At 35.4% G+C, this 13,258-nt stretch overlaps 1 protein-coding gene across 2 annotated transcripts in view; it reads right to left on the bottom strand.

Moving 5' to 3' along the window:
* The window catches only part of LOC131533049 (guanine nucleotide exchange factor VAV3), an 80,590-nt gene extending 70,466 nt beyond the window's left edge, over positions 1 to 10,124 (bottom strand). The window contains exon 1 of one of the 2 annotated variants that reach the window (XM_058765053.1): positions 9,692 to 10,124. In XM_058765053.1, the coding sequence (XP_058621036.1) occupies positions 9,692 to 9,895 (204 nt within the window). In that variant the 5' untranslated portion in view covers positions 9,896 to 10,124. The remainder of the gene's footprint in view (positions 1 to 9,691) is intronic. The other variant, XM_058765052.1, reaches the window with a different exon arrangement.
* Between the last annotated feature and the right edge of the window lie 3,134 nt (positions 10,125 to 13,258).

The raw sequence follows: 13,258 nt of genomic DNA, 5'->3' as shown, positions 1-13,258 counted from the left end.
GTTAACTTTAACGGACAAAGTCAGATTGGCCGACCCTATGCTCATGGATGGACGATCTGACAGGATTAACGTTACCTCCGATTGAGTGACTCATTAGAGAAACCTAACGAGTAGTAAAGAGAAACTCACCTGTGTCTATCTAGTCATGAAGATGTACATATATTTCAACTTCAGCAGGCTATTTTTACAGCTAACGTTATGTGAGAGTGAACTGGGCCAAAATACAAAAAGTTAAACATTCATAGTGATGATATATTATTTGAAGATGTATGTATCATGGCCAAATAGTTATTTTAAAGTATATACATCCTGTAAATTATGTAAGTTAAATTTACAATACTTTACATACAGTACATTTAAAGGAAGATGTGAATAGTTTCTAGAAATAAAAATTCCAGAAATTAATTTAGAAATTATTATGTATTTGATTATTCTTTCTTACTAAGTTCTTAGAAAGTCCAGCCACTATCAATCACAACAATATATATTACAGATGATTAAGCATATACATCGTCAGTTTGTTGTTTTACACACATGCACACAGACAAAATTATTTCATAGTTGTGAGATGCATAAGAAATCTTTAGACACGTAACACAAACCATAATCCATAATAACAAAAGACAATACTTTATTTAACCTTTTCTGATAAGAAGTGTGCGCTGCAAACGCGAGCATTTTTGACGATAGTTTCTGTCCAGTCCACTCGTTTTATCGCGTTTAACCACAGCTGTCGTCGGTTTTTTTGTCTGGGAGTGGCAGCAGGTATGCGTTAAAATTTCAAATTGGAGCCTGTACTACATAGATTCTTGCATCCAACATCACAACAAGATGATATTTTAAGCTCCTTATGTAGCCGAATCTGCGCTGGTTTGAATGGGCCGCCTCCAGTTTTCCCTTTGTTTTGCCTCCAGCTAGCGCTGTGACATAATCGTGATGTCGGCGCAAAAAGGGTCTATATAACAGAATACAGTACAAGGAATACTGTCTCCCACAATGCATCATCATCATGATCCTTCCATTCTGGAGAAACAAATAGTCCAAAAGCAATATCAGCTGTATTTTTTTCACCTAAAATTGGGTGAAAACTACAGAACCCCTAAAGGGACATTTGCCATGAAGACTTTCGCATGCTCACAAGAAACGTTTCACGTACTCTTGAGAAATGGTTCACGTGCGCATGTGAAACCTTTTGTGTGCACACAAGAACCTTTTTGCAAGCTCACGCGTTACAGTTTCCAGTAGCGTCACTTCTGCCATTTTACAAAGAAGAAAACAATAGCAAGATGTGCATGAATTAGCCTAATTGAGATCTATTTTAAACTTGGTCTTTAATACGAAAACATTGTTTCTATTCTTGCATTCCGACACAGATAAATCATCACTGAGCGGCATAAAAAACTTTCGCGTGTGCACGAGAAACCCGAAAGTTTTCATTTTTTTATTTTTGCAAATGTCCCTTTAGGGGCTCCGTAGACAACTATATATACAGTATCAGGGCTGTTGATTTAATACACTTATCTAATTAATTAGCTATGGAAAAAAATAACATGAATTAAAATTTTTAACGCAATTAACACACCCGCCCCGACCCCAGACGTACGTACATCATCTTAAATTTTACAAGGTGTGTTCCAACTTGAAGGGCACTATGCATGTAAAAATGATTTAAATTAAATATAATCAAATGTGATGTGTCATCATTTTCAAAGTGATGTTATTTTTTTTACTCACAAAAAAATATTTCTACAATATTTACTGTAAAAGTACATGCATTGTCACTGTAAATTATATTCAAGTTAAATTATAGTTAAATTAAAGTTAAGTAAATTATAGTTCCATTTACAGTAAAAATCACAGCCATTTTTTACTGTAAATGGATCTATAATTTACTATAATTTTAATATAATATATGTCACCTTGAAAATAATAATACATCATATTTGTTTTATTTTAAATTAAATATAATCAAGTGTGATATGTCATAATTTTTAAGGTGATGTATTAAATTAAATTATATACCGATGAAATAGTTTTAATATCATATTATATAATAATAGAACTTTTAAAATATTCATAATATTAATGAAAGTTTTTGTAAGTAAAAATGTCACTTTGAAAATGATGACATCTCACATTTGATTATATTTATTCTAAATTGAATATAATCAAAAGTGATACAAAATTTGTAAGGTGACATTAAATTAAAATTATACAACATTGAAATATCATATTATATAATATAAAAAATATTTAAACTAGTAATAATGTAAAACTAAAAAATACTACTAATATTATTGAAATTAATCAATAATAATTACATTTGAATTAAATTGAATTAAAAGATTGAATTAAATTGAATTAAAAATTATGACATATCACATTTGTTTACATTTCATTTAAAAAATAAATTCATTAAAATGTGATGCATCATCATTTGCAAGGTGACCATAAAAGTACATGCACTGTCTTATATTAAACATATTTTGAACATGTATTATACAGTATGGTTATGACGTTCTTCTCAAAACATGTTTAATGTATATGCAATGTACTTTACAAACATATTTACTCTCTTTTTTCATTAAAATTGCAAACATTTTTCCATAGTGTATCTATATATAACTCCCTCAAATGATTTCTTTCCTCTAGAAGCCAGACTACAAATCTGATCCTCGCTGCAAGGCACGTCAAGTTGTGTTTGTGTACTTGTGAAATGTACTTCTAAGAGAAGCAGTAGGATTGTTAGATTCACCAAGAGCTCAAAATTGTCATCCATGACAGTCCATGTGATGTGTTTTGTCAGAATGTGTCTGAATGCACTTTAACAGAACTCAAAACATCAATTCTCTTACTTTATCTCAGGAGCTTCAATTTACAGATGCATCAGCACTTTGAAATGCAATTTGATATAAGTGCTTCACTGGCATCCTGGTGAAATTCTACCAGTGCCACTGCATCTTTACAGCTACCGTTTATGGGCTATTTTTAACCTGACTGGGACAAGATAATGCTCATTTCATTGTGTGCTGTGATGTCATTGCTCCACTGAAGGTCTAAAGTAAAGGCTGCTGCACTGCTGCAGGACGTGTGCATGCATTTACGAGAGCACCGCTGATTGATCGTCATCTATGTGTCATCAAAAAGGCCATTTTGCCATGTGAGCACAGAGAAGGATATCGCTGTTTTTACTGGCCACTTAAAAGGATGCACAATAGGATACTACAATTAAATCTCATCATTAATGACCGTCTCTGTTCAGTTTAATGTCATCAGCGCAGATGGTAAATGCTTTTACAATGTTCAGAATACAATTCAAATCTCATAAGAGGGGCTGGGTTGGTTTTCCAAACATAATAATCATGGATTTTTTTGCAACAAAAGAGCTCTGCCTGAACATGGAAATGTCTGCCTTCATTTACAAATCCTAATGCATGTGTGTATCCCTTGGTGACCAGCATAATTAGCACATTACTGTGCAAAAATCCATCTGTGCAGTTCAAAAGATGAACTGTAAATGTGTGATGCACACTGTCTTTAGAGAGTCTCTTTATTCCTCCTGATCCCCAACCATTTACAGTAGAGCCTGTTACCTTGGTGACAGAAGGAAAGGTCAGTCTCAGAGAGATGCACAGAGAGAGAGAGAGAGATTTGGCTGGACTTACTAGACCTTGCAAAGATTTGTGCATCCTGAAAATGTGCATTAATATGCATGACATGCTGTTTCGGCATAGTTTTTTTTTTCCTGTAGCGTGATGTAGTGACTTTCACCGTTACTAATGAACATACTTTGGGTTGGGGATCTGAACAAACCATCTAGTCTATTTATTCAATTCTGGCATGTAACACTGCACAATATGTGCTACTGACACAAATAAGGCCTCAGATAACGCGCTTATGTGCTTTCCAGTACATAACCACCCAGAACACCAGAAACCACCTAGAAATGCCATAGAAGGCAGCAATAAACAATTAGGTCTGCACGATTTGTGGGAATAGTGCAATTTTGAATAATTTTTTTTTGTGTGTTAAAGGGGTCATATGATGCGATTTCAAGTTTTCCTTTCTCTTTGGAGTGTTACAAGCTTGTTTGTGCATAGATAAGATCCCTTAAGTTGCAAAGACTAAAGTCTAAAGTATTCTTTATAAAAGTTAAGACTCGACCACGCTCACCTAAAACGGCTCATTCAAACACGCCCCTACATATCTACGTCCTGGTGTGGGGAGATTTGCAAAACACCGTCCAAATGTATACGCCATGAAAGAAGGCAGAACTATTATCCAGCGCCATGTCCTGGAGATGCTGTGTTTCATTGTGAAAGCGAAAGTACTTTGTTTGGGCTTCCAAAAGAGGACACAACTAGAAATCAGTGGTTAAGTTGTATTTACAACACTGTTCCAGAACAGTTGAACCCAAATATTTGAGTGTGTGCAGCACATTTTACGGAGGACTATTTCCTGAACCTGGGAGTAGCCTGCCAGCTATGCTAAAAGACTGTTTCTATAAAGTGGGGTAATTCCAACTTTGCAAAGACAGTCTGGTGCTACGGTAAGTATGTTTTCATTTTTAAAGAATTTGTCACTGATTATTCAAACGCGAGTTTTGAGCAGTGTAGAGTAGCGCTTGTTGTTTGTCGTTTCTCCGATCACAAATGCAGACATGGTAATGTTTACACAGCGTGATGCAACGAGACGTGTAAAAAGACATTATAAGTCATTATAATCAGTAATTATGTCCCCATAATTAACATTTCCGTCTCACGCTTGAAGTATTCAGCCAATCACAACGCACTGGATAGCTGTCCAATCAGAGCATGCCTCGGCGCATTTCAGAAAGGTGGGGCTTAGAGGAGCAACAATAATGTACAGTATGTGGAAAATAATGTGTTTTTGAACCTTAAACCGCATAAACACATTGCATTAAACCAAATACACAAAATAATATTCTTTTTAGCAGCGTCATATGACCCCTTTAATAAATTTTGCAGTTGACATTTAAAATGCAAAAAAAAAAGTGAAAAAGGTTAACTTATTATTATTTTACAAAACACAAGTATTAGACTAAATTAATGTAATATTAATACATAATATTAATTTGTAAAAATCAAGTGTTTAAGAAAAATAAAATTATATTCTACAGTGCAATAAAGTTAATATTATAAAATAAAAATATTAAACAAATAAATTTAATATAATATGTTAACATTTATTATATTAAATGAATATAATATTAATTTGTAATATATACAATTTCACGGTAAAATAAAAAATCAAGTATTTGTAAAATAAATAAAATAATAATAGTGTATTTTTACAGTGCAACTGTACAATACTGATATTCTTATTTTCATATGTTAAAATAATCAAGCTTTTATTCTAGTGAGAGGGAACCGTTTTACAGAAGCTACTCTTCTGTTGACATCAGCTGGTTTATAAGCTCAAATGACTATTATAAGCTAAAACAACAGCACATGCAGAGATGAGTTTGTGTGGAGCAACACACAGTGAACCAAAGCACTTTGAAATACTGAAAACACCAGAACATGAGCTGCTCATGTGTAAAAGATTACAGTGCTGCGCTTCCCTATGAAACATGCAGTGCATATATTTATGTAATTAAATCGCAGCCTTTGTAATTTGATACTCACACTAAGTCATATCGCAGTTTTGGTTTTATTTTAATTAATCGTGCAGCTCAGTGACACATCTGAAACTGCATAGAAAGGCCTTGAAAACTACGCTAACATCAACGACTTTTGCATGAACAACCATCAACAACTCATATTTACTTCAGAAAATGCAAATGTCTAGTTATTCCTCTTGTACGCTACATCAAATCAGTGGATTTCTGGAAACCAATGCCACCAGTCCCAATCTGAAATGTACAAATCCACAGTCTGACAGAGAATTACAAAAACAACCTTGGAGCTGCACCATAGCTAAAACTAATGGGTGTTTCAAATGTTCAAACACACATATGCTGCTGTGACCAGTCTCTGACCCCTTCCCAAAAGGAGCTTTTAACAGATTGTCTACGTAATATACAGTATACATGTATTATTCAAAGAGATTCTCAATGGACACTACATAATAAATGAAAATATACACTTGAAAAACAGCCCAGGACCTGTCATGCACATTTTGTAAATCACATCGTATTACAGTATGAAGTCAAAAACTAAGACAGGAGCTTGTTGCTCGCGGTTTCACTGAAAAAAGAGACAGATCTGAGCCACTGGAGGTTCTGATGTTTCACCACGGCGCAGTCAAGGGTCTTTAGAGGACGTTTAGTTTCATTTCCTTCCTCCATCCCATTTCCTCATTTCCCCAGTGGGCGTCACTGCTCGGAAACTATCTGCCCAGTGAGTGGGCGTCAGCATTTGTGTTTCCCCCTCCAACCTAATGATGAGACAGTGACTATCTGGCATTACAATGACAGTGTGAAATAACCGCTCACCGGTAATTTTACAGCAAACCAGATACAACTGTGTAAAAATGCATTATAGTGCATTATATGCATTTTGTAATGTAGATAACTTCACTGTTTGATAATGAAATCTTGCATACGTAATTATCACTGACATCTGTTGATATCTAAATAAAGTTTTGAGGCCCTGCCAAACACCTGTTGTCATTTCCTTCCACTCTTCTCAAAAGCACGTGTTAAACGGAAGAAACCTATAAAGCAACTGTCTGATTGACGCAGTGCGTGAGAAAGATGCTTGCCTTTGTGGCTTCCTCAAACTTGCACTTCCACGTTTCATGTTTCAAACCTGCCCAGAAGCTTCTGTGTTCTAAACCTGTACTGTATGTAGGCCTAGGAGAATGCACTGCTGCTGTTTGCATTTTCTATGCTGATTTTGAAACAAAAAATTTCAGAATTTGATATATTTAGATATATAATTTCAAATATAATTATATAATATAAAACTACATTTTAAAAAAACAGTAATTTTACATTGTAATATTGCAATAACATTTTACAGCATTACTGTCTTTAATGTATCTTCATTAAAAATGTTATGTATATATATATATATATATATATGTATATAGGAGCTTATATATATATATATAGTTCAACAAAAATTCATTCTCTGATGACTAGAAAGTTCAGAAGAACATTATTTATTTAAAATATTTTTTAAAACAATGTCAATGCCTTTACTGTCTCTTCAATGTATTGTTGATAAATAAAAGTATTATTTCTTTTTAAAAGACCCCAATATTTTGAAACATATATATACTTATATATTTATATACTTATATATATATTATATATTTTATTAATTAATATATTTATATAGAACATATTTCTATTTATATATTAATTAATTTAAAAAATATTATTTGATGAATAGAAAGTTCAGAACATCATTTATTTAAAACAGAATTTTTTTAAACAATGTAATTGCCTTTACGGTCTCTTTTTTTAATCAATGCATTGTTGCTAAATAAAAGTGTTTGTGTATATATAGGAGGTTACAGTTTCACGGTAACTTCCTCCAAACTTCTTGCCTGTATGTAACTATAAAACAGTGTAACCCCCTCCTTCACACACAGAACACCCCCTTGCCTGTCCCGAATATCAAACCATTACTGACATTAATTCAGAAATTTCAGGGGTGAATTCAGCATTATATTTTAATTACACGGCTATCGTAGGGTGAAGGGAAACCCAAAGGGCCCATTGGGCCCCTGGAGGTGCCCTGATGATGTGGGGACTCCGGCTTTTAGTTTGCTCTCTTCACTGCTTTTGTCTGAGCTGTTCCCCCGGGACGCCCTCGTCTGTGTCCCATGTGCTGTAATGAGTCTTTGATAAAATAGCTGCCAAAAACGTCATGAATAATTCATGCAAGGATTCAGATGCTGCCCTTAGAGATGGAAATTTCACCTCTATGCTCAAAACACTGGTTTACACAGACCATTTGCTCATTTTTTTTTGCATATGTTAATTCTCTGTGGATAAAGCCGCTTGGTGAATGGAGACACATCTACGTCAGTGCATATGAAAATCAAATACGCAAAAAGAAACTATGATATAACAAACCAAATGAAAACAAAGAAGCATATCTGATGTAATCAGAAGCAAGGCAATGCCTCAAAGCCAAAATGACATGCTGTAATTCTGATCATATATGTCAAACTTCCACAGAATATATTTGTCAGTAAATCTGAACTAAACAAGGCCTTTATTTTAAAAAACTAAAAGCAGACTCTACTGACTTTTTGTAAATGTTTCTTGGAATCAGCTCACTGTGACCGCACGACATTGACAAATGTAATGCAAAGGTCTATTCTCATCACAAGGTGCACGTGTGCCTGTCTAGACACTAGTTAGTGTGCATGCGTTTCCTTAAAAATAAAGGTCAATATTGCGAATACTGTATCAGTCCTATGAAGCATCATTGTGTTGATGGCAGCTTTCTCCTCATGTGAGAGGGATGTGTAATCAAGTCCAGACTTGGAGCAGATGGTGTTTGACAACACAGAACGAGAGATATATATCAAAGGCCGCTGTTTTCAATAAAGCAGCTTCCCACAGACAACTAATCCTGCTCTCACCTGACAGGGTACAGCGAGCGAGACCAGACTAAAAAAGCTTTCGTCTGACCCTGATCCTGACCAGAATGCTGTAGATTCATGGTTTTGACCAAATTATGTATCAGAAAGCACTTTGTCCTCTTGGGTTTAAACAGTTGGACTCATTTCACATACATTTTCTTTCATAGACAGTTATATGTAGGAAGTGAAATATTCTCCTTAAAGGTACACTCACTCATTTTTGGGTTGTGTTTAGCCAGCTCTTATTTGTCTCATATAGTGGTTTTAGAATTTATACTTTTATTTTTATGTTTTGAAAAGCATCTTGTGCGCTGACTGAAAGGACTACATAAAATAAACATATTATTATTATTGTCATTAGTACTAATAGCAGTAACTCAACTGCATGACCCAGCAGCTAACAGGAAACATTCTCAGAACATTCTGCCAAAGTTATGAACAAACATTCTTCCCAGTAATGTTTACAAAACATTCATTCAAAGTGATCTGGTCTTTAATAATGTTCTCAATAGGTAAGCACAAAAATATATATATATTATACGTTGTTCATGGAATGTTTTTTTCACAAATGTTTGGAAGTTGGAAGTTCGTCTAACATTTTGTAAATGTTACTAATAGATTCAGAATAAAATTTATATAGAACTATTTATATAGTTTTAAAGAAATAACATTTTCATAACTTAATGGAAATGCTAGCAAAACGTTTAGTTAGCTGGGTCATGTGATCTCAACATGGTGGCACCCATGATATTTCTAGAATTTTTAATAATCTTTTTTAAATTTCTGTTCCTTTTTATGTACAAAACGTTTGAAATTAAGAAAAATTAGTGCATTTTTAAAGATTAACATCTCTCTTCATATTGTTACTCCACTGTTCATATATGAACCGACAGGGGGGGGCAGATTCAGCACACAAATAACGGTACAGATGCCAAAATATCAACTTTCTGTTGCAAAAATGTTGGACGTATAAGTACGTACACAGCAGTAAGTCCACCCTTTTCATATACATAACAAATGTTTCTAAAAATGTTTCTAAAAATGCTTTTAACCCTCAATTATTAACGTCCATTCTAACTGTAAACACAGAACTACTTCTTGCCTTCAGGTATAGGCTATCTCTTACCTGTGACATCTGAGGTCTCAGGTTGATCTCCCTCAGGTTGATGGACTGGGGTCTCAGGTTGTTGAGGAGCTGGCACAGGAGGACCCCATCCCGCAGGGTCTGCGCCAGGTCGAACACCTGAGCGGACTCCCATGTCACCCGATGGTTCGGTGGCAGCACCTTACAATTGATCAGCCATACCGCACATTGTCTCCAATGCTCCATCCTGTCCAGTGATGCACAGTAAAAGATTTAACACCAATCCAAAACCAAAGCGCAAGTGGCGTCTCCTCGTCCGATGCGCATAGCAGAATCACGGGCGATATAATGACTGGATGGTGTTTCCAGGGTTGGAGCACCAGCGGAGAGTGACTGATCCGTGTGCCGCTGCTCTCCTCACTCGCTCTTTCACCTCTTATTTTCGCTCTCCCCTCCCCGCGCCTTCCCCTCTCTCTCCTTCTGTGTCTTTCTCTCTCTCTTCCTGCTTCAGATGTTCCGTGCGTTGCGCTGCTTGACACCCGGAACACCCGGAGGACTTAGCCTAATATATAGTAGCCGCAAAATATATTTCGACATTTACGTCAGGGCGCGAATTATGAAGTAGCCTAAGTAAATATAAGTTTTAAGCGTTTGAAACCATTTCAGTAATCACAGAAATTAGATTTACAAGTTTGCTAAAAACGCTTGCGCGCAGAAGTCGCGTTCGGCTGACGATAGCCATAGCAACACAAGTCCTGTCATTATTTACCAAATCATTTACATATGTGACCCTGGACCACAAAACCAGTCAGAAGGGTAAATTTTTTTTTAAATTGAGATTTATACATCATCTGAAAGCTGAATAAATAAACGTCCCATTGATGTATGGTTTGTTGGGATGGGACAATATTTGGCTGAGGTACATCTATTTAAAAATATGGAAACTGAGGGTGCTAAAAAAAATCTAAATATTGAGAAAATCGCTTTTAAAGTTGTCCAAATGAAGTTCTTAGCAATGCATATTACTAATCAAAAATTACGTTTTTATATATTTATGGTAGGAATTTTACAAAATTTCTTCATGGAACATTATCTTTACTTAATATCCTAATGATTTTTGGCATAAAAGAAAAATCTATCATTTTGACCCATACTATGGAGGCAGAATGATCTCATTAATAATTCACGCAAAAGACGCGATGCACACATGCGTGAGAAATAATTCACGTGCACGAAAAAAAATATATATATATATATTCACAAAAACAAATTCAAGTGCACAAAATAAGAATATTATGGTGCCCGCGAGGTGACATGCAGTACCGTTTCTAGGCATAGCTGAAGGGGCGCCAATGAGCGCATGTATTGGTACTACATTTTAGCAGGGTTGTGATAAAGAGTGGCACGGTCACCCTGAAATATGACTGCCGCCCCCACTGGATCCCCAACATCATTGGGCTAGAGTACTGTCAATCTGACGATGCCTGTATGCCATTGGATCAGAGCGCTTTGAATTGTTGCCTGATTGTTGCGTGCTTGCATTTGGAGCACTCATCAACGCCATTAGATCAATGGGCTCTGTCAGTGCTTTGGCAAGGTAACGCTTTTTTATTTTTTTGCCATGCAATAAATCTAAGTTCAAAGGCCAATTTAAAATATTGGTACAGTAAATAAAGTGCACAAAATCAGTATTTTGTTTAGGCAGTATTTGTGGCAGTTGATGAATCGTGCAGCGAGATTTGTCCATAAGGTGTGCGTTTTTGCATTGTTAAAGGATCAGCGTGTCATGTAATATTCCCATATAAACTTCTAACAGCCAATTAAAAAATATTGGCATAGTAAAATTCACTAATTCATAAGATCAATACATCCTTTATTAAACCACTTTGTCGAGTTTAATACATCCTTATGGAGGTGTCGAAATGCTGATCATTTCATTCACTTCTACCACAGCACTAATGGGAGAAGCGTCATACACATAGAGGGCAGAGTGTCACGTTATTTAAAGGGGAAGTTCACGCTTTAATGAGTAGCAAAGGATTATTAAGTAGCTGTATTGATTACTTTTATGCCACTGATCAGGCTTTTATATTTAGTTTGGGGCAACAAAGTGTTTTATAGGTTTGACTGAAATAATAATGCAATAACTGACACTTTAAATCAATGTTTCAAGCAAGAACAACAAAACAATTGAACAAAAAACTAATAAAGACAAAAAGTAGCCATTGATAGTATCTAAACATGTATTCAAATCCAAATGTAATAAAATTAATTTATGTGTGATTTATGTGTAAATTATGTGCAATGTCTTAGCTACTAGGGATTGTTACATAGGGATACATAGGGCATCTAGTGGCAACACAATGATATTACAGATAATAAATTGTGCAAAATGTTTATCTTAAGTCAATTTACAAATAATGCATTCAGATTTGTGGAACTCAATCTCCACAAATCAGCATCGTTACTATGACAACCAGTTTGAATGTAACAAAAAACTGGTGTCTGAAAAGAATATATATATATATATATATATATATATATATTTAAAAAATTATAGGGCGTGAAATTGGCTAGAAACGGCCCTGGTGACATGGTCGGTTCACGGTTCAGTTTTGTCGTGGCCACAACATCATAACTCATTGGAACGTGATAATATAAAAAATACAGTATGTCGTTCCCTCAACATAACATCTCGAGGCCACAACATAAGGATGTCGTTACCTCGACAAAATATCACGTCCTCTAAAGTCAGGTGTTATATTAGACAGCAACTTGTCCTTTGAAAATCATATTTCCCATGTTACAAAAACAGCATTCTTCCATCTTAGAAACATTGCCAAGCTTCGAAACATGCTACCTGTTTCAGATGCAGAAAAGATAGTTCATGCATTCATGACCTCTAGACTGGACTATTGTAATGCAGCACAACCTGATATTGCCAAGTGCAACGTGTTCCAGGGTCAACATATTTTGTTGACCCTGGAACAACATTTTAATCCAAAAATATAATCTTAACCATATTCCTACACCTAAACCTAACCTTACCCATGAGTAATCCCTAAAATCTGAGGAACTGATAGATGAATTACACTGATGTACAAGCACCAAACACTGATTATAATCCTAAACTTCACAAAAATTATAAACTGGTTCTTGAAATCTGATTGGTTAATCACAATGTTGTTCCAGGGTCAACAAAGATGTTGACCCAGGAACACGTTGCACTTGGCAATATCAGGTTTGGCGTAATGCACTGCTAGCTGGTTGTCTTGCATCTTCAACAAACAAGTTACAGATAGTCCAAAATGCAGCGGCTAGAGTCCTTATCAGGTCAAGAAAATATGATCATATTACCCCAATTTTACAGTCTCTGCACTGGCTACCTATTAAGTTCCGGATCAATTACAAAATATTATTACTTGCCTATAAGGCACTAAATGGTTTATCTCCTGCGTACCTAACTAGTCTTCTACCACGCTACAATCCAACCCGCTCCCTAAGGTCGCAAAATTCTGGACTTTTGGTAGTACCTAGGATAGCAAAGTCCACTAAAGGAGGTAGAGCTTTTTCACATTTGGCACCCAACCTCTGGAATAGCCTTCCTGA

The sequence above is a fragment of the Onychostoma macrolepis genome, chromosome 24 (genome assembly GCF_012432095.1).
Source record: "Onychostoma macrolepis isolate SWU-2019 chromosome 24, ASM1243209v1, whole genome shotgun sequence".
Lineage (NCBI taxonomy): Eukaryota > Metazoa > Chordata > Actinopteri > Cypriniformes > Cyprinidae > Onychostoma > Onychostoma macrolepis.
This window is presented reverse-complemented; position numbering and strand designations above follow the sequence as displayed.